Source organism: Scyliorhinus canicula, chromosome 12, assembly GCF_902713615.1.
Source record: "Scyliorhinus canicula chromosome 12, sScyCan1.1, whole genome shotgun sequence".
NCBI lineage: Eukaryota > Metazoa > Chordata > Chondrichthyes > Carcharhiniformes > Scyliorhinidae > Scyliorhinus > Scyliorhinus canicula.
In genome coordinates, this window is record NC_052157.1 from 160,770,316 (window position 1) to 160,796,976 (window position 26,661).

The 26,661-nt window shown below is 52.0% G+C and overlaps 1 protein-coding gene across 1 annotated transcript in view; it reads left to right on the plus strand.

Annotated features, from left to right (window-relative positions):
- The window catches only part of slc13a5a (solute carrier family 13 member 5a), a 48,429-nt gene extending 25,130 nt beyond the window's left edge, over positions 1 to 23,299 (plus strand). Inside the window, exons 8-12 of the mRNA XM_038814723.1 lie at positions 2,648 to 2,769; positions 4,662 to 4,777; positions 5,994 to 6,155; positions 21,378 to 21,515; positions 22,963 to 23,299. Coding sequence (XP_038670651.1) covers positions 2,648 to 2,769; positions 4,662 to 4,777; positions 5,994 to 6,155; positions 21,378 to 21,515; positions 22,963 to 23,097 — 673 coding nt within the window. The 3' untranslated portion in view covers positions 23,098 to 23,299. The remainder of the gene's footprint in view (positions 1 to 2,647; positions 2,770 to 4,661; positions 4,778 to 5,993; positions 6,156 to 21,377; positions 21,516 to 22,962) is intronic.
- The last annotated feature ends 3,362 nt before the right edge of the window (positions 23,300 to 26,661 follow it).

The following is a 26,661-nucleotide window of genomic DNA, read 5'->3' on the forward strand; positions in this document are numbered from 1 at the left end:
AAGTCCATCAGCCTTTCCTCATAAAATTTTCCCTCCATACCAGGCAACATCCTGGTAAATCTCCTCTGCACCCGTTCCAAAGCTTCCACGTCCTTCCTATAATGAGGCGACCAGAACTGTACGCAATACTCCAAATGCGGCCGTACTAGAGTTTTGTACAACTGCAACATGACCTCATGGCTTGATCATTTTAAATCTGAGATTGAGAGATTTTTGTTAATCCAGATCGAAAGGAAATGGGGAAACGGTAGGGAGATGGAGTTCGATCATAGACGAGCCACGATTGCATTGAAAGGCAGATTAGTGTCTCCCTGTCCTGGTGTTCTTCATTAATGTGCTCTGAGGTCAGGGACAAGGGTCTGTACTCGATACCAAGTGAGTGGGGGAAATTGAAAGGGAAAAAAAAAATAAAGGACAAGAGTTAACTCAACAAGGCCAGAATAATGAGAATTCCTGATAACAAGGCAGCCACAAATGTCACACGATCCAGAGAGAGAGGTTGTGGGAAATGAATGAGTGATACCTGGACGCATCTTACAGCAGCATCACTGAGCTCAAAGACTGGGTGTAAGGGACAGAATGTGGAGGAGATCAGATGTGACTGGGTGTCTACAAGCGAAGCCGTGTATTAAGAACTAACTAATGTCTGCTTCTCTGCTGGCGGAGCAGATACAGCCTGCAGCCTGCCTCACACTTTGCATCCAGGGGATTTTTTTATTCATTCATTTGCAGGATGTGGGCTTCACTGGCGAGGCCAGCATTTATTGCCCATTGCTGACTGCGCTCGAGACCACTGCAGTCCCCGTGGTGTAGGTACACCCACAGTGCTGTTAGCGAGGGAGTACCAGGATTTTGTCCCAGCGACGGTGAAGGAACGGACGATATATGGTGGGGTTCCGGGGGGGGGGGGGGTCCCCAGGTGATGGGGTTCCGGGGGGGGGGTGGGGGGGGGGGGGGGGGGGGGGGGGGGGGGGGGGGGGGGGGGGTCCCAGGTGGTGGGGTTCCAGGTGTTTGCTGCTCTTGTCCTTCTCGGTGGTGGAGGTCATGGGTTCGGGAGGACCCTTGGTGAGTTCCCGCAGTGCATTTTTTGATGGTGCACACGGCTGCCAGTGTGCACCAGTGGTGGAGGGAGTGAATGTTGAAGTTAGTGGGTGTGGTGTCAGTTAAGCGGGGCTGCTTTGTCCTGGATGGTGTCGACCTTCTTGAGTGTTGGAGCTACACTGATCCAGGCAAGTGGAGAGTATTCCATCACACTCCTGGCTTGTGCCTTGTAGATGATGGACAGACTTTGAGGGGTCAGGAGGTGAGTTACTCGCCGCAGGATTCCTAACCTCTGACCTGCCCTGGTAGCCACAGTGTTAATGTGGCTGGTGCAGTTGAGTTTCTGATCAATGGTAACTCCCCCCAGGGTGTTGATAGTGGAAGATGCAGTGAGGGTAATGCTATTGAATGTCTCTCCTGTTGGAGATGGTCATTGCCTGGCATTTGTGTGGCATGAATGTTACTTGATGCCCAATACAGGATATCCACCCCAAAATCTGCCCCAGGTGCAGTCTCGAAATGACCAATAATGATGGGACCCTGTTTAGTTTCCACCACACATTTCCCGCTGGAGGCACGACCTGAGATAGGGATTCAATACCTTGGGCACTTGTCATGTCAACTAAGTGGTCATTGTTCTTGTGTGAATCCAGTTGAGGGATCACAGCTAAGTGCTGTGTGGGCAGTCACAGGGTTACTGAGCTCATTGCCGATCTTGTCTGGGAACTTGATGCTGAGTGAAGCCTCAGCCAGCTTCCTCTGGAGGCACTGGGGGGAAATCAGCAAAAAGATTCCGGAGATAACAGTCAAAGTCTCTGTTGAGCTGGAAGGACACTTGGTTGATTTGGACGAGGTGCCTTGTTCCAGAATGTGCTGCCTGGCCCTGAACCTCGGCCTGTTCCTTCAAACCGTCTTTCGCTCTTCTGAGCCTAATTGACACGCAGCTCTAGGCTGTGGCCCAAGGCACTGATGGCCAAATGGACCTCGGCCAGGATGCAGCAGAAAGCCGGAGGGGGGGGGGGGGGGGGGGGGGGGGGGGGAGGAGAGCAGGACTGAAGCAAGAAGTGACTGAGGCTGAGAGTGTCAAATAGATCCGCTCTGATGAAGTTCAGAGTGAAACAAAAAAAATCTAAAACTCTGGAGGTTGAATGAATTTGGAACGAGCTTTGTTTTGTGCCTGTTTCTCTTCTTGAGACCGGCTTACTGTTGTGGACTGTGCCAATGCACTGGCTGCTGTCCAGGACCGTACCCATGTGTGTGCTTGGAGGCTGGCAGGGAGGCAAACTCTTCATGTTTCTGTGCTTTTGGAAGCTTTGACTATTTACATTCCCGGTGCAAAAGCAGATTGTACAGAGCGTGGGAACAGAACGTTTACTCTGTGGCACTGGGACAGATATATCCCACACGGAGTGCAACTCATCAACCCACTCCCCCCATAATCCGCACTTCAGTCACAGATACTGTTAATGATCAGGGCAGCGAACATTTTATTGATTCTTTAATGCTCCACATTACGCTCAGTGACTCGGCCAGTTGTATTTCTCATCCACCTGTCATAAACCTGTTAGTTCCAACAAATCTGACGTCAATAACTTCCTTATTTCAGGTACGTCACTGATGCCACTGTGGTACTTTTCATCGCTTTCCTCATGTTCATCATTCCATCACAGAGGCCAAACTTAACACCCTGGAGACGGTCCAAGACAATCTCGAGCGAGGGCATGAAAGGTACGTGCCCGTGACAGGGACAGCACGGGGTTAGATACAGAGTAAAGCTCCCTCTACACCGTCCCCATCAAACACTCCCAGGACAGGTACTGCACGGGGTTAGATACAGAGTAAAGCTCCCTCTACACTGTCCCCATCAAACACTCCCAGGACAGATACAGCACGGGGTTAGATACAGAGTAAAGCTCCCTCCACACCGTCCCCATCAAACACTCCAGGACAGGTACAGCACGGGGTTAGATACAGAGTAAAGCTCCCTCCACACCGTCCCCATCAAACACTCCCAGGACAGGTACAGCACGGGGTTAGATACAGAGTAAAGCTCCCTCCACACTGTCCCCATCAAACATTCCCAGGACAGGTAAAGCACGGGGTTAGATACAGAGTAACGCTGCCTCTACACCGTCCCCATCAAACACTCCCAGGACAGGTACTGCACGGGGTTAGATACAGAGTAAAGCTCCCTCTACACTGTCCCCATCAAACACACCCAGGACAGGTACAGCACGGGGTTAGATACAGAGTAAATGTCCCTCTACACTGTCCCCATCAAACACTCCCAGGACAGGTACAGCATGGGGTTAGATACAGAGTAAAGTTCCCTCTACACCGTCCCCATCAAAACACTCCCAGGACAGGTACTGCACGGGGTTAGATACAGAGTAAAGCTCCCTCTACACTGTCCCCATCAAACACTCCCAGGACAGGTACAGCACGGGGTTAGATACAGAGTAAAGCTCCCTCTACACTGTCCCCATCAAACACTCCCAGGACAGGTACAGCACGGGGTTAGATACAGAGTAAAGCTCCCTCTACACTGTCCCCATCAAACACTCCCAGGGACAGGTACAGCACGGGGTTAGATACAGAGTAAAGCTCCCTCTACACTGTCCCCATCAAACATTCCCAGGACAGGTACAGCACGGGGTTAGATACAGAGTAACGCTGCCTCTACACCGTCCCCATCAAACACTCGCAGGACAGGTACTGCACGGGGTTAGATTCAGAGTAAAGCTCCCTCTACACTGTCCCCATCAAACACTCCCAGGACAGGTACAGCACGGGGTTAGATACAGAGTAAAGCTCCCTCTACACTGTCCCCATCAAACACTCCCAGGACAGGTACAGCACGGGGTTAGATACAGAGTAAAGCTCCCTCTACACTGTCCTCATCAAACACTCCCAGGACAGGTACAGCACGGGGTTAGATACAGAGTAAAGCTCCCTCTACACTGTCCCCATCAAACACTCCCAGGGCAGGTACAGCACGGGGTTAGATACAGAGTAAAGCTCCCTCTACACCGTCCCCATCAAACACTCCCAGGACAGGTACAGCACGGGGCTAGATACAGAGTAAAGCTCCATCTACACTGTCCCCATCAAACACTCCCAGGACAGGTACAGCATGGGGTTAGATACAGAGTAAAGCTCCCTCTACACTGTCCCCATCAAACACTCCCAGGACAGGTACAGCACGGGGTTAGATACAGAGTAAAGTTCCCTCTACACTGTCCCCATCAAACACTCCCAGGACAGGTACAGCACGGGGTTAGTTACCGCTCTGATACCGGTGTGGCCATTCTGCATGAATTACAGGCAGTTCTGTGTTTTCGGTGCTTTGAGGGTGGATTAAAACGGCACCAATTAGCTTCAGCCTTCCGCAGCTGACAGAAAGTGGTTGCCATGCCTCCTCTATCCTGCTCTGCATTTGAACCCACATTGTTGAAGTGAAAATACTCCTGCCCAGTGCCCCATCCATCTCCCTTTAACCTGAACACCAGGATCTTTGTTGCTAACTTAACAATCTGATGTCAAATACATTTCAGCCGATTGCTGTGTCGAAATGATTGTGTTGGAGGAGAATGTTAATGAGATTCTTTCTCTCTGGTCAGTTAAGGAAACGACAGAGATCAGGAAACTCCTGAACTGGACTACTGTCCAACATAAGCTTCCCTGGAGCGTGGTGTTATTGCTGGGTGGTGGATTTGCTTTGGCTAAGGGCTGTGAGGTAAGTACCTGACTATTAGAGCTGTCCGCTGCCAGGAATCTGGAAAGTCAGGAGTGAAGAGAGAGAAGCCAATACTGCGGCTGAACTGATGACATTAGTGACCAGGGGCTGGTTTAGCACACTGGGCTAAATCGCTGGCTTTTAATGCAGACCAAGCAGGCCAGCAGCACGGTTCAATTCCCGTATCTGCCTCCCCGAACAGGCGCCGGAATGTGGCGACTAGGGGCTTTTCACAGTAACTCCATTGAAGCCTACTCCTGACAATAAGCCATTATTATTTCATTTTTCAGTTCAATCAAGTCTCATCCGGATCATTTTGGAACTTTTCCCCCCCGAGAGATAAAACTGATAAATCTCAAAATGATGAGGTGTCTGATTGTGTAGAATCACACACTACAGGAGGAGGCCATTCAGCCCCACTGTGTCTGTGCTGGCCCTTTGAAAGAGCTGTCCAATTAATCCCACCCCCTCCCTGCTAATCCTCCAATTGTTTTCTTGCCCAGTATTTCCCTTTGGAATGTTCCGGTTGAGTCAGCTTCCGTTGCCCCTTCAGGCAGCCCCCACCAGATCACAACGGCTCGGAATCTCCGCATTAGGGGCTGGTTTAGCTCACTGGGCTAAATCGCTGGCTTTTAAAGCAGGCCAGCAGCACGGTTCGATTCCTGTACCAGCCTCCCCGAACAGGCGCCGGAATGTGGCGACTAGGAACGTTTCACAGTAACTTCATTTGAAGCCTACTCCTGACAATAAGTGATTATTATTTTTCCTTTTCATTTCATTCTCTGCTCTCGCTGGTAATGGCCCCCCCCTCGCGGTGTTCCCGGCGGCTGAGGGGGGCGGGGGGGGGGGGGGGGGTTGGGGGCGTCAATGACCATGGCAGGAGCAGAGAATCGCCGGTGAACGAGACGCGGTTGGGAGGCCAGAGAATCGCGCTCAACAAGTCGCTGTGTAAATGGTTCTGTCACCAGCCACTGTCTCACAACCTGATGACCTATCGCTGAACAGAATTGTCATTTTCCTTTAAAGTTGTTTTTCTGGCACAGGAACAATATGGGACCACCTGAGTGGGCAACATGGAGAAAAAATGTTTTTGGACCTTGAGCTTGGGAATGGGATGAGGAATTGAAGTGGCCACAAACTCAGGGTGGTCACCGTTACGGACTGGACAATAACAGAAATACTGTCAGAGATAAAACCTTCCCACTTTTCTTTCCAGGTCTCCGGTCTATCCCGATGGCTGGGCCTTCAGTTAATGCCACTACAGAAAATCCCACAATGGGCCATTGTGGTTATCCTGTGTTTGGTGATTGCAATCTTCACAGAGTGTACCAGCAACGTAGCTACAGCCACACTCTTCCTCCCTATCCTGGCTTCAATGGTACGTCTTTGCCTCCTTTATGTTGCTGTGTGCTATTGAGGGTGGAATGGGGAGGGCGGGGTTGTTGTGTTATGTCCTCTGGGATAACACAGGCTGTAACCAAAAGATACTCCGGGCCTTGAAGTTAGTTCAATCTGATTTATTGAACCAGTAGCACAGTTAGCACAGTTCTCTATGAGTTCGACTCTCTGCTAACCTCAGTGTGATTACTCTGCCTGACTGAACCAGACTAGCTCTTAGCCACGTGCAGGAGGTGTGATACTGTACATACACCCTGACTCACTCTGTAGATGTTTATCAGTGGAAAGAGGTGGAGCGTGAGGGCCTCGTGCCTTTTATAGTGAGATACCACCCCTCAGTGTCCTGCCTGCTCATTGGTCATGTCCTGTTCTCTGTGTTCATTAGCTGCCTGTCTGTATATCATTATCTGCATGTCGTGACAGGGGTGCGAGATTCCTCTTATTTGGGATCACCAAGTTGTGGGGTTGAGTTCCACACCAGAGCTGGAGCACGTAACGCAGACTCCAGTGTACCGGGGGAGTGAGTGCTGCATCGTCAGACCTGCCGTCCTTTCGAGATGGACCCATCAGTCTCTTCAAGTGGATATTGAAGTCTAGAAAAGGTGGGGTTGTTTTCCTTGAAGGTGAGGATTGAATGGGCCGAATGGCCTCATTTAATCTAAATCCATCTGAAGCACAAATCAAACTTCTAATCCAATGTTCTTTTTGTTTTTGGAATGTGGGCCTTGCCGGCTGGGCCAGTACTTATTACCCTCGAGAGTCTGAGCTGCCTCCTTGAGCCGCTGCAGTCCCCGAGATGTAGGTACACCTACTGTGCTGTTAGGGAGGGAGTTCCAGGATGTTGCCCCAGCGACGGTGAAGGAACGGGGATGAGTGACTTGGAGGGGAACCTCCTGGTGATGGGGTTCCCAGGTATCTGCTGTCCCCATCCTTTGGAAGCTGAGTTGCTGAAGTGCATGGGTACGCGGTGCACATGCTGGCATTTTGTGACAATGCTGGAGAAAGTAAACGTTGAAGGCGATTGTTTGGGTGCCAGTCAAGTGGTTGCTTTGCCCTGGATGGTGTGGAGCTTCTTGAGTGTTGTTGGAGCTGCGCTCATCCAGGCAAGTGGAGAGTATTCCATCACATTAAGGAAACTGTAAAATGGCACATATAGTAATGACATAGACACCAGAATTAATGTGGTCTCAAGGAGCCAGGAAAGAAGCAAGAAGGAGCAAAGTTGCATCTTTCCAATGTCGGGAGCAAAGCACCAAATTCACCTGGCAGTCGGAGTGGGAGTGGGCCAGCATCCAGAGGGACTGGGATCCGGACAGCATCCAGAGGGACTGGGATCCGGACAGCCACCGGAGGGACTGGGATCCGGACAGCAGCCGGAGGGACTGGGATCCGGACAGCAGCCGGAGGGACTGGGATCCGGACAGCAGCCGGAGGGACTGGGATCCGGACAGCAGCGAGAGGGACTGGGATCCGGACAGCAGCCGGAGGGACTGGGATCCGGACAGCATCCAGAGGGACTGGGATCCGGACAGCATCCAGAGGGACTGGGATCCGGACAGCATCCAGAGGGACTGGGATCCGGACAGCATCCAGAGGGACTGGGATCCGGACAGCATCCAGAGGGACTGGGATCCGGACAGCATCCAGAGGGACTGGGATCCGGACAGCATCCAGAGGGACTGGGATCCGGACAGCAGCCGGAGGGACTGGGATCCGGACAGCAGCCGGAGGGACTGGGATCCGGACATCAGCCGGAGGGACTGGGATCCGGACAGCAGCCGGAGGGACTGGGATCCGGACAGCAGCCGGAGGGACTGGGATCCGGACAGCTTGCAGAGGGGACTGGGATCCGGACAGCAGCCGGAGGGACTGGGATCCGGACAGCAGCGGAGGGACTGGGATCCGGACAGCAGCCGGAGGGACTGGGATCCGGACAGCAGCGGAGGGACTGGGATCCGGACAGCAAGCCGGAGGGACTGGATCCGGACAGCAACCGGAGGGGACTGGGATCCGGACAGCAGCCGGAGGGACTGGGATCCGGACAGCAGCCGGAGGGACTGGGATCCGGACAGCCAGCCGGAGGGACTGGGATCCGGTCAGCAGCCGGAGGGACTGGGATCCGGACAGCAGCCGGAGGGACTGGGATCCGGACAGCAACCGGAGGGACGGGATCCGGACAGCAGCCGGAGGGACTGGGATCCGGACAGCAGCGGAGGGACTGGGATCCGGACAGCAGCGGAGGGACTGGGTTCCGGACAGCTAGCCGGAGGGACTGGGATACGGACAGCAGCCGGAGGGGACTGGGATCCGGACAGCAGCGGAGGGGACTGGGATCCGGACATCAGCCGGAGGGACTGGGATCCGGACATCAGCCGGAGGGACTGGGATCCGGACAGCAGCCGGAGGGACTGGGATCCGGACAGCAGCCGGAGGGACTGGAATCCGGACAGCAGCCGGAGGGACTGGGATCCTGACAGCAGCCGGAGGGACTGGGATCCGGACAGCAGCCGGAGGGACTGGGATCCGGACAGCAGCCGGAGGGACTGGGATCCGGACAGCAGCCGGAGGGACTGGGATCCGGACAGCAGCCGGAGGGACTAGGATCCGGACAGCTCGCAGAGGGACTGGGATCCGGACAGCAGCCGGAGGGACTGGGATCCGGACAGCAGCCGGAGGGACTGGGATCCGGACAGCAGCCGGAGGGACTGGGATCCGGACAGCAGCCGGAGGGACTGGGATCCGGACAGCAGCCGGAGGGACTGGGATCCGGACAGCAGCCGGAGGGACTGGGATCCGGACAGCAGCCGGAGGGACTGGGATCCGGACAGCAGCCGGAGGGACTGGGATCCGGACAGCTCGCAAAGGGACTGGGATCCGGACAGCAGCCGGAGGGACTGGGATCCGGACAGCAGCCGGAGGGACTGGGATCCGGACAGCAACCGGAGGGACTGGGATCCGGACAGCAACCGGAGGGACTGGGATCCAGACAGCAGCCGGAGGGACTGGGATCCGGGCAGCAGCCGGAGGGACAGGGATCCGGACAGCAGCCGGAGGGACTGGGATCCGGACAGCACCGGAGGGACTGGGATCCGGACAGCAGCCGGAGGGACTGGGATCCGGACAGCTCGCAGAGGGACTGGGATACGGACAGCAGCCGGAGGGACTGGGATCCGGACAGCTCGCAGAGGGACTGGGATCCGGACAGCTCGCAGAGGGACTGGGATACGGACAGCAGCCGGAGGGACTGGGATCCGGACAGCTCGCAGAGGGACTGGGATCCGGACAGCAGCCGGAGGGACTGGGATCCGGACAGCAGCCGGAGGGACTGGGATCCGGACAGCAGCCGGAGGGACTGGGATCCGGACAGCAGCCGGAGGGACTGGGATCCGGACAGCAGCCGGAGGGACTGGGATCCGGACAGCAGCCGGAGGGACTGGGATCCGGACAGCAGTCGGAGGGACTGGGATCCGGACAGCAGCCGGAGGGACTGGGATCCGGACAGCAGCGGAGGGACTGGGATCGTACAGCAGCCGGAGGGACTGGGATCCGGACAGCAGCCGGAGGGACTGGGATCCGGACAGCAGCCGGAGGGACTGGGATCCGGACAGCAGCCGGAGGGACTGGGATCCGGACAGAAGCCGGAGGGACTGGGATCCGGACAGCAGCCGGAGGGACTGGGATCCGGACATCAGCCGGAGGGACTGGGATCCGGACATCAGCCGGAGGGACTGGGATCCGGACATCAGCCGGAGGGACTGGGATCCGGACATCAGCGGAGGGACTGGGATCGGACAGCAGCCGGAGGGACTGGGATCCGGACAGCAGCCGGAGGGACTGGGATCCGGACAGCAGCCGGAGGGACTGGGATCCGGACAGCAGCCGGAGGGACTGGGATCCGGACAGCAGCCGGAGGGACTGGGATCCGGACAGCAGCCGGAGGGACTGGGATCCGGACAGCAGCCGGAGGGACTGGGATCCGGACAGCAGCCGGAGGGACTGGGATCCGGACAGCTCGCAGAGGGACTGGGATCCGGACAGCAGCCGGAGGGACTGGGATCCGGACAGCAGCCGGAGGGACTGGGATCCGGACAGCAACCGGAGGGACTGGGATCCGGACAGCAGCCGGAGGGACTGGGATCCGGACAGCAGCCGGAGGGACTGGGATCCGGACAGCAGCCGGAGGGACTGGGATCCGGACAGCAGCCGGAGGGACTGGGATCCGGACAGCAGCCGGAGGGACTGGGATCCGGACAGCTCGCAGAGGGACTGGGATCCGGACAGCAGCCGGAGGGACTGGGATCCGGACAGCAGCCGGAGGGACTGGGATACGGACAGCAGCCGGAGGGACTGGGATCCGGACAGCTCGCAGAGGGACTGGGATCCGGACAGCAGCCGGAGGGACTGGGATCCAAACAGCAGCCGGAGGGACTGGGATCCGGACAGCTCGCAGAGGGACTGGGATCCGGACAGCAGCCGGAGGGACTGGGATCCGGACAGCAGCCGGAGGGACTGGGATCCGGACAGCAGCCGGAGGGACTGGGATCCGGACAGCAGCCGGAGGGACTGGGATCCGGGCAGCAGCCGGAGGGACTGGGATCCGGACAGCAGCCGGAGGGACTGGGATCCGGACAGCAGCCGGAGGGACTGGGATCCGGACAGCAGCCGGAGGGACTGGGATCCGGACAGCAGCCGGAGGGACTGGGATCCGGACAGCAGCCGGAGGGACTGGGATCCGGACAGCAGCCGGAGGGACTGGGATCCGGACAGCAGCCGGAGGGACTGGGATCCGGACAGCTCGCAGATCATGAACAAGGATTCCCAAGTCCCTTTGTGTTTCTTCTTTCTGAAGCGTTTCCCCATTTAGAAAATAGTCTATGCCTAGAATCCTCCTTCCAAAGTGCATAACCTCACACTTTTCCGCACTGTATTTAATCTGCCACTTCATTGCCCGCTCTCCTAGCTTGTCCAAGTCCTTCTGCAGCCCCCCTGCTTCCTCAATATTACCTGTTCCTCTACAGATCCATGTATCATCTGGAAACTTAGCAACAGTGCCTTCAGTTCCTTCTTCCAGATCATTAATGTACATTGTGATAAGTTGTGGTCCCAGCACCGACCCCTGAGACACACCACTAGTCACCGGCTGCCATCCTGAAAAAGATCCCTTTATCCCCACTCTCTGCCTTCTATCAGTCAGCCAATCCTCTATCCATGCCAGGATCGTACCCTGAACACCATGGGCTTTTAACTTATTTAACAGTCTATTATGTGGCACCTTGTTAAAGGCCTTCTGGAAATCTAAATAAATCACATCCACTGGTTCTCCTTTGTCTAACTTTCTTGTTACCTCCTCAAAGAACTCTAACAGATTTGTCAGACATGACCTCCCCTTGACGAAGCCATGCTGACTCAGTCCTATTTTACCATGCACTTCCATGTACTCCGCAATCTCTTCTGTAATAATGGACTCTAAAATCTTACCAATGACCAAAGTCAGGCTAACCGGCCTATCGTTTCCCGTCTTCTGCCTCCCTCCCTTCTTAAACAGGGGTGTTACATTAGCCACTTTCCAGTCCTCTGGGACCCTTCCTGCCTCCAGTGATTCCTGAAAGATCATCACCAATGCCTCCACAATCTCCTCAACTATCTATTTTAGGACCCTGGGGTGTAGTCCATCCGGTCCAGGTGATTTATCCACCTTCAGACCTTTCAGTTTCCCCAGAACCTTCTCCTTAGTGATGGCCACTGCACTCACCTCTGCCCCCTGGTTCTCCTGGAGCTCTGGCATCCCACTGGTGTCTTCCATCGTGAAGACAGTAACTATTCAATTCGCCAGCCATTTCTTTGTTTCCTAATATTACTTCTCCAGCCACATTTTCCAGTGGTCCATTTGCCTCTCTTACCTTTTATATATCAAAAAAACCTTTTCCTCGCTTCCTTTATATTACCAGCTAGCTTGCACTCATATTTCATCTTCTCCCCCCTTATTGCTTTTTTGGTTGTCCTCTGCTCACTTTTAAAGGCTTCCCAATCCTCTGACTTCCCAATAATTCTCGCCATTTTGTATGCTTTTTCTTTAGCCTTTATGCTGTCCTTGACATCCCTCGTCAGCCATGGATGCCTTGTCCTCCCCTTAGCATGTCTCCTCCTCCTTGGGATGAATTTCTGTTGTGCCTCCCGAATAACCCCCAGAAACTCCTGCCATTGCTGTTCTACTGTCTTCCCTGCTCGGCTCCTTCTCCAATCACTCTGGCCAGCTCCTCCCTCATGTCTTTGCAGTTACCCTTATTTAATTGTAATAACTGTCATAATATACACCAGTATATCATGGTGCAGACACACACTGATGGACACACACAGGGACAAATCAACATGTACAAACACCGCAGCCAATCACCAGTTAGAATACACACACTATAAAGGCAGAGGGCACCACGGTTCCCGCTCATTCTGGGTGCTGCCTCTCTGAGTAACAGGAACTCATCCAGCCCAGCACAGACTCACACCACGTGCTGAGAGAATCAACTGGTTCGGACAAGGCTTAGGTCTCTAGGTTAAGTTAGCATTATTTAGACCCACAGTCATCGTGGGTTAGTTAGTTAGAAGTAGTTAATAAAATTGAGTTGAACCTTCAGCAGTGTTGGAAATGTCTGTTCATCTCTCAAGTCTACACTAGCCAACACTTGAATACCGTTACATCTGATTTCAGCTTCTCCCTCTCAAACTGCAGGGTAAATTCTATCATATTGTGGTCACTGCTCCCTAAGGGTCCCTTCACCTTAAGTTCCCGAATCAAGTCTGCCTCATTACACATCATCAAATCCAGAATTGCCTGTTCCCTAGTCGGCTCGTCACAAGCTGCTCCCAAAAAAAATGTTGACATTCCACAAATTCCTTTTCTTGGGATCCACTACCAACCTGATTTTCCCAGTCCACCTGCATATTGAAGTCCCCCATGATTATTGTAACGTTGCCTTTTTTACATGCTTTCTCTATCTCCTGATTCTGCCCCACATTCTGATTGCTGCTAGGGGGCCTGTACCAGGAGAAGAGTTTGAAATCTTGGAGGTGAATCCTTGGTGAAAGATCCAAGAGAAAGCATTGTTTGGGAGATGATACCAAGATGTGTTCCTCAAGAGCGCAGAACCCCCCACGCCCCCCCCCCCCCCCCCCCCCCCCGAGGACTCTACTAGACAGCGTACCAGCCACGCCCCGCTATGTGGGACCATTTCCATTTCACGCCAGCGGGACTGGTCAGAAACCGACGGCTACTCGGCCCATTGGGGCCGGAGAATTGCCGGGGGGGGGGGGGGGGGGGCTGCCAACGGCCCCTGACCGGCGTGACGTGATCCTGCCCTCGCCTGAAAATCGCCGTCGGAGAATACAGCAGCTGGAGTTGAAGCGGCAGGGCGGGATTCACGCTGCCCCCCCCCCCCAGGGATTCTCCGACCCGGTTAGATCGGTTGGCTCACAGTGTGACAAGTGTCTTGGTGGAATTAAGGAGCAGTGGGTAGAGGTTGTTTGGGGGTGGCATCTGTCACTTGGTCTCAGAGTGTGGGGTGTCTGACCACAGTTTTACATGGACTGCATATTTACTGAGAACATTAGAGTGTAAGTTGGTTTTGTAACTTGTGCTATCCTTACTAATCTATAAACATCGGGAAAGATCTAGTTGGTGTGGTGTAGTGTATTATAGTTGATCTTTTCTTGTTTAACGTTTTATTATGTTGTTAAAAGAACACTGGCAGATTCCTGTGACTCTGTTTAGTAGCTGCCGTCCACATTTCTAAACAAAAATGCAGCATTGAACCTTTCTACTTGCAGCTCCCTCCTGTATTCTGTGGTGAATTATGTGCGGCATCTCGCAGGCAGCTGCACATCGCTCATCACAGACGCCACAAATGCACTGTTCAGGAGAGAGTACACAGGAATACAGGGATTAGGGGCAGGTCGGCAATTCAGCCCTTCGAGCCCGCTCCGCCATTCAATCAGATCCTGGCTGATCTCTTCCTGGTCTCAAATCCACCTCCCTACCTGTTCCCCATTTTCCTTTAACCTGTTTATTATCAGAAATATATCTATCTCCTTACTGAAACTATTTAATGATTCGGACTCCACCGCACTATGGGGCAGCGAGTTCCACAAATTCACCACCCTCTGCAAGAAGTAGTTCCTCCTCATCTCAGTTTTAAATCTACCACCTCTCAACCTATACCTGTGACCTCTCGTCCTCGATTGCCCCACGTGGGGAAACATTTGATCCATGTTTACTTTATCAATCCCTATTAGCATTTTATACACCTCAATCAGATTCCCTCTCATTCTTCTAAACTCCAGAGTGTATAAGCCCAAACTGTTTAATCTCTCCTCATACGTTAACCCCTTCATGAGGGAGAGATTGTTGTCGTTACACCACTCCACTAGGTTCTCTATCTCCCTCCTGTATTCTGACTCGTCGTTGTTTGAGATCCGACCCACTACTGCTCTGTTATCAGCAAACTTGTAGATGGAGCTGGATCCAAATTTTGCCACATAGTCGTGTGTGTACAGGGAGTAGAGTAGGGGGCTAAGTACGCAGCCTTGCGGGGCACCGGTATTGGGGACTATTGTGGAGGAAATGTTGTTGTTTATTCTTGCTGATTGAGGTCTGTGGGTCAGGAAGTCAAGGACCCAGTTGCAGAGGGAGGAGCCAAGTCCGAGGTTTTGGAGTTTTGATATGAGCTTGGCTGGGATTATGGTGTTGAAGGCAGAGCTGTAGTCAATAAATAGGAGTCTGATGTAGGAATCCTTGTTGTTGAGATGCTCCAGGGATGAATGTAGGGCCAGGGAAATGGCGTCTGCCTGGACCGGTTGTGGTGGTATGCGCATTGCGGTGGATCAAGGCAGTCTGGAGTATGGAGTTGATGTGTCTCATGATCAATCTCTTGGAGCACTTCATAATGATCAATGTCAAGGCCACCCGGATGGTAGTCATGCCTGGTTCTTCTTTGGCACTGGTATGAAGGTGGTCTTCTTGAAGCAGGTGGGAACCTCTGAATGGAATGGGGAGAGGTTGAAAATGTCCACAAACAGATCCACCAGTTGGTCCACTCAGGATCTAAGTGCTTGACCAGGGACTCCATCAGGACCCTTGCTTTCCGACGGTTCACTTTCAACAAAGCCGATCTGACTTCGGAGGCTGTGACGGTGGGTATGGGTGTGTCCGAGGTTGCTGGGGCAGTTGATAAGTTTGTTGGTTTCCTGCTTGAAACGAGCATCGAATACATTGAGTTCATCGGGGAGGGTGCTCTGTTGCCGGAGATTCTACTCAGCTTTGCTTTTATGCAGCACTTTGTCTAACATCTTCTGGAAGTCTAGATATACCACATCCACCGGTTCCCCATCATCCACCTAACTGGTCACATCCTCAAAGAACTCAAGCAAGTTTGTCAAGCATGGCTTACCCTTCATAAAACCACGCTGATAGATTCAGGGAGACAGGCTGAAGGGTCTGTACACACAACCAGGGTTATTGACTGCAGATATACATCAATGAGAGTTCCCTGGGATCAGCATGAAAATTTCATCAATAGAAAAGCGTTCAAACCCACTGATGTGTAATTGATCTGTGACCACAGGAGACCGATCCTTCATAGGAATGTTAGAAATGCAGATCCCGTTAAGACTAAAGCAGGACTAGCTTCAGAGTGAATTGAGATCAAGTGATGCTCATTGAAACTTGTATTTAAGATCTGGATTTTCCCCCAGTTGGTGGTTGTTTCTGGATGGTGCGGGGACCCAGAAGGGAAGAGTGGAATCCAGTGCTTGTATCGCACTAATAGTATCAGAATAAAACAGCTTTGAACCATCAGAATGTTTCCTGCTGCCTAATTCAGTAAATGGATGTTTACCTATTAAAAATAATCGTTATTATTGTCGCAAGTAGGCTTACATTAACACTGCAATGAAGTTACTGTGAAAGCCCCTGGTCGCCACATTCCGGCACCTGTTCAGGTACACAGAGGGAGAATTCAGAATGTCCAATTCACCTGACAGCACGTCTTTCGGGACTTGTGGGAGGAAACCGGAGCACCCGGAGGAAACCCACGCAGGCACGGGGAGAACGTGCAGATTCCGCACAGACAGTGACCCAAGCCGGGAATCGAACCTGGGACCCTGGCGCTGTGAAGTCACAGTGCTAACCACTGTGTCGCCCCATGTATTAAACATGGTGGCAGAAGATTAACCTGGAGTTCCATCAAGAAGTTTTTTTTTGAAAAGCTATTTTATTCCAAATCTGTTCAACATATTAACACAGTCTTAACATGCCACAGAGTATACTGAATGTACATTTACAAACTCAGCTGGTTCCCCACACAGCTGCAATAATCCATGTATAACTCTTAATGAATTCCCTCTCAACTGTTCCAATTCAATAACAAAATCAAAGTAAAACCAGAAACCCCCTTTCAATGGTGTGGCCCAGCACACGGCATTCTTACTGGTAAAAGACTTGTTATTGATACTCTGTTCCCCTTTTCAAACAGCAGGTTTGAATTCCTTCCAGAAAGAATTATCTCTTTTAAGTTACCAAGTGGTCTGGGAACAGCTTTTAAAATGAAGATAGAGAGAGACACTTCTTTCAACCTGTGCAGTTCAAACCAGCCCAAAACTCAGAGTAAAAACTCACAGCCACAGCCCAGCTCCACCCACACAATGAAATCACTGAAGCCATGTGATAAACAAAAACTTTTCTTAAAGGGACACTCATGTGACAAGCCAGAGATCTGTACAATTCTCTCTGGGTGGTATATCCTGCTTCTGTGATCAGCGTCAGGATCTGGATTATTTCTTCAGTTCAGGATGTCACTAACAAACCCCGTGCATCCTTTAACATTCTCTCAGTGAACCCGGACGTACAGTCTCCTCCAGCCCTACAAGCCCCAATGCCCACTCATTCCACTTTTGAATTGTCTCTCCACTTCGGGGCTTTTGTCCTTCAAGAACGTTCCCTTTTTTCATCACCTCCCCTGCCACTATCCACCCTCTCTTCCCAGGTACTCGTCCCCAAACATCCGTCTCTTCCCTGTAGCTACATGGACTCCATCACTGAATCGGTTCCTCCACAGCAAGGACTCTTACCTTTATCGAGACTTCAATTGTTCGCCAAGGATGAGATTAGCTGGCGATTAAACTCCGCTCATGTATCCAGGAGCCGGTGAAATGTTGTGGGTGTATGGATGGAATGCGTCTGCACGTTTTGCACATTGGTCGGCTGAGCTGTGCCCAGCATTGTTTGGTTTTAAGCATGTTTTCAGTTTGTTACCTAATTGCCTGGGAAACGGTACTGGCAGGCGTCCAGTCGCATTCTGCCTGACCGTGTTTTTAGTTCAGCCGTTAGGGCTCCTGTTTCTGAAGTGCAAGTTTTGAGTTTAATTTCCTATCCGAGGTTGTGGTAGGTTTTGAACGCGTGAACATGACGTTGTTAAAACTGCAATTTTGAGCCTGTTAATCTTTCCAGCGCGTGCACACAATTCCCCAAATGCAAATAATGGGTGTGAAGATATAAAATAATTAAATATTGCTGAGTTGCACCCTTTAGCAAGGTGTCAGGGTGGAGCTGTCGTTCAAGGTGACACAGCACCTGTTTACAAATTTACAGTTAACAATGCAGATGTGCCAACAAGGAATGTGAGGTTTTTAAGAGTCACTATGGAAAATCTTGTTTGAACGTGGCGTGGGTCACGATGGTCGTCCACTCTGTAAACCAGTGCTACGGAATAAAAGTTTGAAAAACACTTTTTTTTTAAATCCATTCCTTTATCAGAGTTACAAAGGCAGAGCTCAGAGTGTGGATCAGGGGGCAAACCCCTAATCCAGCTCCTTGCCTGCTCCAAAAAACAATTCAAATTGAATCCAATTCATGGTCCCCACAAGAGAGAGAAACCAGATCCAGGCATTACACCTGACCTCACGCTCATCCGAGCCAAAGGTCAAGAATGAGGGGCGAAATTCTCCGACCCCCACGACGGGTCGGAGAATAGCGGGAGGGCCTTCCCGACATTTTCCCCGCCCTCCCGCTATTCTCCCCCCGCCCAACTCCCGACACGAATCGCTGCCGCCGTTTTTTTACGGCCGGCAGCGATTCACAGCTGTTCGATGGGCCGAAGTCCCAGCCCTTTACGCTGTTTTTACGAACGGCAAACACACCTGGTCTTGCCGTTCGTAAAAACGGCGGGAACAACTCGCTTTTTATAACCATGGCACCGATTGGCACGCCAGTACCACGGCCGTGCCAAGGGTGCCATGGGCCCGCGATCGGTGGGCACCGATCGCGGGCAGCGGGCCCGATGCCCGCGCACTATTTGTCCTTCCGCCGCCCCGCAGTATCCATTCGCGGGGCGGCTGAGGGGCATCCCAGCCCGCGCATGCGCGGGTTTCACGCAAATACGCGATGACGTCATCCGCGCATGCGCGGGTTGGAGTCTTCCAATCCGCGCATGCGCGGCTGACGTCATATGACGCGTCAGCCGGCGCTAACTCCGGCAAGCGGGCTTAACGAAATTCATTAAGCCCGTGATGCCGGAGCTTACGGCGTCGGGCTGCTAGCCCCAACCGGGGACCAGAATCATTTCCCGGTCGGGAAGGGGCGCGCTGGCGTCAAACCCGCCCGGGTTTGACGCCAGCCTTACGATTTCTCCCGTTTTGGGAGAATCGCGCCCGAGGTGTTGTTTTACAGTGACCTGACAGCAGGTGATGGTCATTGAAACTTGTATTTAAGAGCTGTTTTTCCACCCAGTTGGGTGTTTTTTTACAGGGAGGAGATCCAGAAGGGAAGAGTGGACACTAATGCTGAATTATAGTATTGCAATGAAACCATTGTCTTCTGTTGCCTAATTTGGTCAATGGCTATTCACTTAGCTCCAGATGTGTCTGTGTGCCTCCCAGGAAGCTCTCATGAAGCAGACATTTTTCACAACTCCCAGGTGTTAACATCTGCTTGAGGCCTTCACACAACTGCAGGGATAGATTCTGGGTGCTAGGGGCTCTCTCTTCAATATGGCTACCATCTAGAAGGACAAGAGCAGCAGATACCTGGGAACCCCACCACCTGGCGGTTCCCCTCCAAGTCACTCACCACCCTGACTGGGAAATATATCGGCCGCTCCTTCACTGTTGCTGGGGCAACATCCTGGAACTCCCTCCCTAACAGCACAGTGGGTGTACCTACACCACATAGACTGCAGCGGTTCAAGAAGGTACCTCATTGAGGGCATTTAGGGATGGTTAATAAATACGGGGCTTGGCCAGCGGCTCCCACAGCCTGAGAATTAGTGTTTTGGAAGAAGAAATCCTTAATTTAAATCTGAACATAACCTTGAATCTCCCCCTTTGGATGAAGCTGATGACCTGACTAGCAATCTACCGAAAGATACAACCGGATCCCTTTAAAGGGAGGGGAAGCTTTTGGTTTGTGACCCGACCACAATTCCTCCCTGAATCGGAAACTCCACCAACCAAATGAAGTGGAGAATTCACCCCTTTGGGGCAACGTTTACCTAAAATAGCTGCTGTGGTTCCCTACGTAAGGACAGTCAGTGCGCCTCCAAGTAGCCCATCCTTCCTCAGAGTAGCTGATGGTTGGCATGAATGTGATGGGCTGAAGGGCCTCTTTCCATGCTGTAAAACTCAATAGGGTTGGATTGTCCGCCCCGCCACCTTTCTCTATTACCCCGCTAGCGGGTTACTGCATTACGCCGGCCGGTCAATGGGGTTTCCCATTGTGGGGCAGCCCCTCGCCATCGGGAAACCCCCCCCCCCCCCCCCCCCCCCCCCCCCGGGCTGCCGGCAAAATGGAGCATCCGGCCAGCGGAGAATCCAGCCCCCATGTCCCGAGCCTGTTTCTCCTCAGACTCTGAATAAGGTGCTGCAGAAATACAAGATTGAAGGATTCTATTTCGAAAGCTCCTTCGTGACCTCGGGATGTTCCAAAGCAGATCTTAGCCAATGGAATACTTTTGAAATGTGTGTGTGGTGTATGATGTAAGAAACGCCAATTTGCCCACAGCAAGCTCCCAGAAACACAGTAAATGACCCAGCTCATCGATTTCTCCCCTGACCTGGGTGGAATGTTGGCCGGGATACCGGGATTTACTGCCCGGGATACCGGGATTTACTGCCCGGGATACCGGGATTTACTGCCCAAGACACCGGGATTTACTGCCCGGGATACCGGGATTTACTGCCCGGGGCACTGGGATACCGGGATTACTGCCCGGGGCACCGGGATACCGGGATTTACTGCCCGGGGCACCGGGATTTACTGCCCGGGATACCGGGATTTACTGCCCGGGACACCGGGATACCGGGATTTACTGCCCGGGATACCGGGATTTACTGCCCGGGACACCGGGATACCGGGATTTACTGCCCGGGGCACCGGGATTTACTGCCCGGGGCACCGGGATACCGGGATTTACTGCCCGGGGCACCGGGATACCGGGATTTACTGCCCGGGGCACCGGGATACCGGGATTTACTGCCCGGGGCACCGGGGATACCGGGATTTACTGCCCGGGACACCGGGATACCGGGATTTACTGCCCGGGGCACCGGGATACCGGGATTTACTGCCCGGGGCACCGGGATTTACTGCCCGGGATACCGGGATTTACTGCCTGGGGCACCGGGATACCGGGATTTACTGCCCGGGGCACCGGGATACCGGGATTTACTGCCCGGGGCACCGGGATTTACTGCCCGGGATACCGGGATTTACTGCCCGGGACACCGGGATACCGGGATTTACTGCCCGGGGCACCGGGATACCGGGATTTACTGCCCGGGACACCGGGATACCGGGATTTACTGCCCGGGACACCGGGATACCGGGATCTACTGCCCGGGACACCGGGATACCGGGATTTACTGCCCGGGACACCGGGATACCGGGATTTACTGCCCGGGACACCAGGATACCGGGATTTACTGCCCTGCTCCTTTTCATAGTGAAGCGCTGCAGCATCTCTTACACACCCGCCCGAGAGCAATTGTAACAAAATCTGCCGCAAGGTAACCATTAACTCCCACCGTTCAATAATGACCCCAATGTAACTTGGGTTAAATTGTGCTACATTCATCAACATTGCTAATCCCAGCCAATCAAAACAGATCAGAAATGTCACCCTCTCTTGCTAACTTGTTTTGCTTTTCCTTTCTGATCCAGGCTACTTCAATCCACATGAACCCTCTCTATGTGATGATTCCAACCACTTTAAGCACCTCCTTCGCCTTCATGTTGCCAGTTGCCACTCCCCCCAATGCCATTGTGTTCTCCTTTGGCCACCTCAAGGTCTCCGACATGGTAAGTGTTATTGACTGAGAATGGAGTCAAGGATGGGTTTTTGGTGGATGTGGAAGGGGTGTGGGGGTCAAGGAGAGGGATGTGGGGCTGCAAAGGAGGTTTGGGGGGGTCACGTTGAGGGATGTGGGGCTGCGGAAGAGGGGTGGGCATGGCAGAGAGGGATGTGTGGGGCACGGAGCTGGGGTGAGCGGGGTGTAGAGGGATGTGGGGGGGGGGGGGACAAAGGGGGATATGAGAGACAGAGGGTATTGAGTGGGGATGTGGGAGGGCCAAGTGGGGATATGGGGGGCACGATGAGGGGATGTGGGGGGTGCGGAGGTGGGGTGAAGGGGTGTGGCGGAGGGTTTGGGGGTGCATGGAGGGGGGATGTTCGGAGCAGTGGGGCAGATAGGAAGCAGAGTTAAGGCCATGATCTGATCAGCCCTGATCTAATTAAATGAACAGACTCATGGTAAACTATCATTGATAAGACAATGGTCAGAGCTAGTGTTCAATTCTGGGCACCGCACCTTAGTGAGGCTTAGGGGAGGATGAAGAAATTTACCAAAATGATTCAAGTGATGGGAGACACTGGTGAAGAAGCTGCCTCCCATCTCCTGAGAACAGAGAGACTCGTGAGGAGACTTGGTGGCAAGTGGTCCAAATCCTGAACAATATTGATGGATTAAACAGGGAGAAACTGTTTCCATTTGTAGGAGGGTCAGTAACCAGAGGGACATCGATGTGAGGTATTCGGCAAAAGATCCAATGGTGACGAGGAAACATTTTTATTTACACAGCGAGCTCTTATGGTCTGGAACGCTTTGACTGAAAAGGTGGTAGCAGTAGATTCAATAATAACTTTCAAAAGAAAACAGGATAGATCATTGAATAAAATTAAAGAAAAATACAGCCGAGAGTGTGGCCATTTGGCCCATTGAGCCTGTGTGTGGCGGCCATTTTGAAAAGAAATCCAGTCACTGCCACGTCCCCACTCTCTTCCCATTTCACCACAATGCTTTCTCCTTCATGTATTTATCAGATTCTCGGTTTCTTGGCCAGTCACCTTCAGTCTATGCCTTCTTATGACTGACTTCAGCCATTGGAAAGATTATTCATTTATATGTAAATACTTGAAGAAAAATAATTTGTGAGACTATGGGGAGAGATTAGAGAAATGGAGTAATCTACTGGCACAGGGGTGATGGGCTGAATAGACTGCTGTGCTGTATGTTTCTAACAAATTGGAGAGGCTGAATGGCCTCCTGTGTATTAGACTAGAGGGGCTGAATGTCCTCCTCCTGTCCTTGTGTGTGTGCAATGTTATCGTCTATTGGGCTCCAGGGCTCGAACTGATACCAGCCACCTCAATGCTTCACAATATCAGGAGTGTATCTGCTCGACCCCCAGCTTTGAGAGGGCAGACTTTACTTCAGTTTGAATGAATCTATGTTCTGTCATTCCACAGGCCAGGGCTGGATGTTTGCTCAATTTAATCGGAGTGGTCACTGTTACTGTCGCTATCAACACCTGGGGTTATGCAATGTTCGACCTCGGCACCTTCCCGCAGTGGGCTAATACAACCCATGTCACCCATAAGTAGACTGGGGGCTGCACGGCCATGTCGTGTGGAAGTTGGAGGCTATTGAAATGACAAACGGAGAAAATTGAGCGACTTAATCATTGAAAGGTGCAAACTCGAATTCCAGAGGAATGTGACAGGACTGAGTGTGATGTGCGGGAAAAACACCAATATGATCTCCAGAAATATGAGTGCGCTGATTAAAAGATGAAAGTATCTGTGATTGCTGTCCCCTCTAGTTGCATTCCTTGTTTTCAAATTCCTCCATGGCCTTGACCCCCCCCGAATGGGGATGAGAAAGTATCAGCCATGATTGAATGGCGGAGCAGACTTGATGGGCCGAGTGGCCTAATTCTGCTCCTATGTCTTCTGGTCTTCTGATCTCTCTAACCTCCTCCAGCCCTACACAGGCTCTGCGATCTCGCTGCTCCCCCACTTTTGGCCTCTCCAGCATTGTTGATTTCAGCCGTTCCACCATCGGTGACCGTCCAGTTGGTGAGGCCTCAGTGGGTGAAATTCCCTCCCTAAACCTCTCCATCTCTCTCTCTCTCTCTCCCGCTCTCCGACACGTGTTAAACCTCCCTAAACCTCTCCATCTCTCTCTCTCTCTCTCCCGCTCTCCGACACGTGTTACACCTCCCTAAACCTCTCCATCTCTCTCTCTCTCTCTCCCGCTCTCCGACACGTGTTAAACCTCCCTAAACCTCTCCATCTCTCTCTCTCTCTCTCCCGCTCTCCGACACGTGTTAAACCTCCCTAAACCTCTCCATCTCTCTCTCTCTCTCTCCCGCTCTCCGACACGTGTTAAACCTCCCTAAACCTCTCCATCTCTCTCTCTCTCTCTCCCGCTCTCCGACACGTGTTAAACCTCCCTAAACCTCTCCATCTCTCTCTCTCTCTCTCCCGCTCTCCGACACGTGTTAAACCTCCCTAAACCTCTCCATCTCTCTCTCTCTCTCTCTCTCCCGCTCTCCGACACGTGTTAAACTTCCCTAAACCTCTCCATCTCTCTCTCTCTCTCTCCCGCTCTCCGACACGTGTTAAACCTCCCTAAACCTCTCCATCTCTCTCTCTCTCTCTCCCGCTCTCTGACACGTGTTAAACCTCCCTAAACCTCTCCATCTCTCTCTCTCTCTCTCCCACTCTCCGACACGTGTTAAACCTCCCTAAACCTCTCCATCTCTCTCTCTCTCTCTCCCGCTCTCCGACACGTGTTAAAACCGCGCTCCCTGACCAAGTTAGGGGTTATCATTTCCTAACGTAGCTTGCCGTCAGGTTTTGTTTGTGAACTGCGATGGAATGTTTTACCATGTCAAAGGCGCTATAGAAATGTAAGTTGTTATTGCCCAAGTGATGAATGAAGTTTAACGAGGTGTCTCAGTTGGGACTGATCACCGCCCAACATTCCGATTCTGTAGCTATTGTCAGATTGGGATTGAGTCCAGAATCGGCCCTCACTGTTTCAGCAGCTCAACACAACAAAATAAACCAATTCACCAACACGGGGCAAATAAACAGTGTTCAGTTCACCCTCAATCTATTGATTTGCTCGTGTCCAATCAGTATATCCTCTGAGATATGTATCTATTTCTCCTGTAATGATTTAAGGCTTTTTCAATAAATCTGACTTTGAAAAATGTTCATTGGTTTGAAAGTTGTTTTCTCTGTTGAACAATCCTTGGATTATTCCACAGTTGCGCTGTAACAGTTTCAGGCAAGGCAGGACCTTCAGCGCATGGACTGTTTAGCACAGGGCTAAATCGCTGGCTTTGAAAGCAGATCAAGCAGTCCAGCAGCACGGTTCGATTCCCGTAACAGCCTCCCCGAACAGGCGGCGGAATGTGGCAACTAGGGGCTTTTCACAGTAACTTCATTTGAAGCCTACTCGTGACAATAAGCCATTTTCATTTCATTTCATTTTGCCACCTTCCCAAGTATCCTCTTCGGCTCGCCAACTGCGTTTGGACGTATTACTGGAGGTTTCATAACATGACATCTCCCCCCCCCCCCTCCCCTCCCCTCCCGCACTGATACTCCTTCCCATCTTTGATATTTGAAAAGCATAAGGAAAACAGGGGGAGGGGGAGGTCACTCAGCCCATCCAACCTGCTCTGCTGCTGTTCAATAGGATCATGGGTGACCCTGTCCCTCAACTCCATCCTTCCACACCTTTCCCATATCCCTTCATTCCTTAGTGTCCATAGATCTGTGTCCTCTGGAAATATTTTGTTGTCTTCAGTCGTTCAACAGTAAGTATTAACGACTAGAAACTATACACATCAGTACAGGAAAGGGTTCAACAAAATTGCCAACTCGGAAAATCTGTTTGAATAGGGGAATATGATTTCTAGCATTGAAATAGGCAAAAGGAGAGTTGATTGGCAAGCTGCCTCCCGAAATGCTTCATTTGGTTTCTTTGTCGACAGAACCCCCCGCAACAGCCCCTCCCCTCTCCGCCCCACACACTAACAGCGCGTCAGGTGATCCTGACCTTCGCACGGTCTCGCACATGAGGTATCGAGGTGGCTGTATTTTACGACTGGGATTAAACAAAAATCACGTCGAGGGGTGAAGCAATCACCTAGATCATCTCCATCATCATCGAAGGCCTGTAGCATTGGGAGTTGTATGGGATGATACAGTGAGGCAATTTTCAAATGTCTCCAACTTAATAATTTAAAAACACAGGTAGAGGGGTCATTTAAACCCTGCTGAATTTGTGCTCTGTGCAGTATGATAGAATAGGTTTTCTAGTGCTTTCGATTACCATTTCCAGTTGTTTCTGTTTTGACTTCGTCAAGTGGGGAAGGAGCCAGCCACAGCAGGGCTGTTTGTGCAGGAGTTACCACAAGGCCTCAGTTCAAGCCTGTTAGTCTCTTGTATTGACGGCGTAGTCAGGTTGGAAGAATAAAACAAATATTAAGTAGCGATCATGATTTCGTCTGGTGCTAAATCTAGAAAACAGACTTTCAAGAAGGACTATATATCAAGATGGTCCTTTATTGAACAATCCATAAAGGGTGGATACTCTGTGCAATGTAAGTTCTGCTCATCGGACTTCAGCATTACTCACAGGAGAGCAAATGACACACGGGCACATATGCGATCCAAGGAACATCCTGCTGTGGCACAAGTTTCTGAAAGCACCCGCGACATCAAACCTTTCATGCAACAGAAAGACTACTCAGCCATAAGAGCAGAAACTTTGATGATACATTTCCTGATTGAGCACAATGTGACCTTTCCGGCTGCCGATCATTTGGCTGATCTTGTGAAAGTTTTGTTTCCAGACAATTCGATTTGCTTCCAGGTTTGCTTGACGCCGGACCAAGACAACAGCAATGCCAAGGGATGAAAGGTGACATCCTTGGGAAAATCAGGCAAATCCTGTTCTCTATCTGAACCGATTCGAGTTCTGACCATGGTGCGGAGGAACAACTCTATTCTATCATTGTTCGGTTCTCTGACGCAGATGTGAACAGGGCGATCAGTGCGCTACTCGAAATAGCGACAACGAAGAGAGATCCAACGGCAAAAAACATTTTCCAAATTCTGGACAATGTTCTTAAGGAAAACAACATTCCT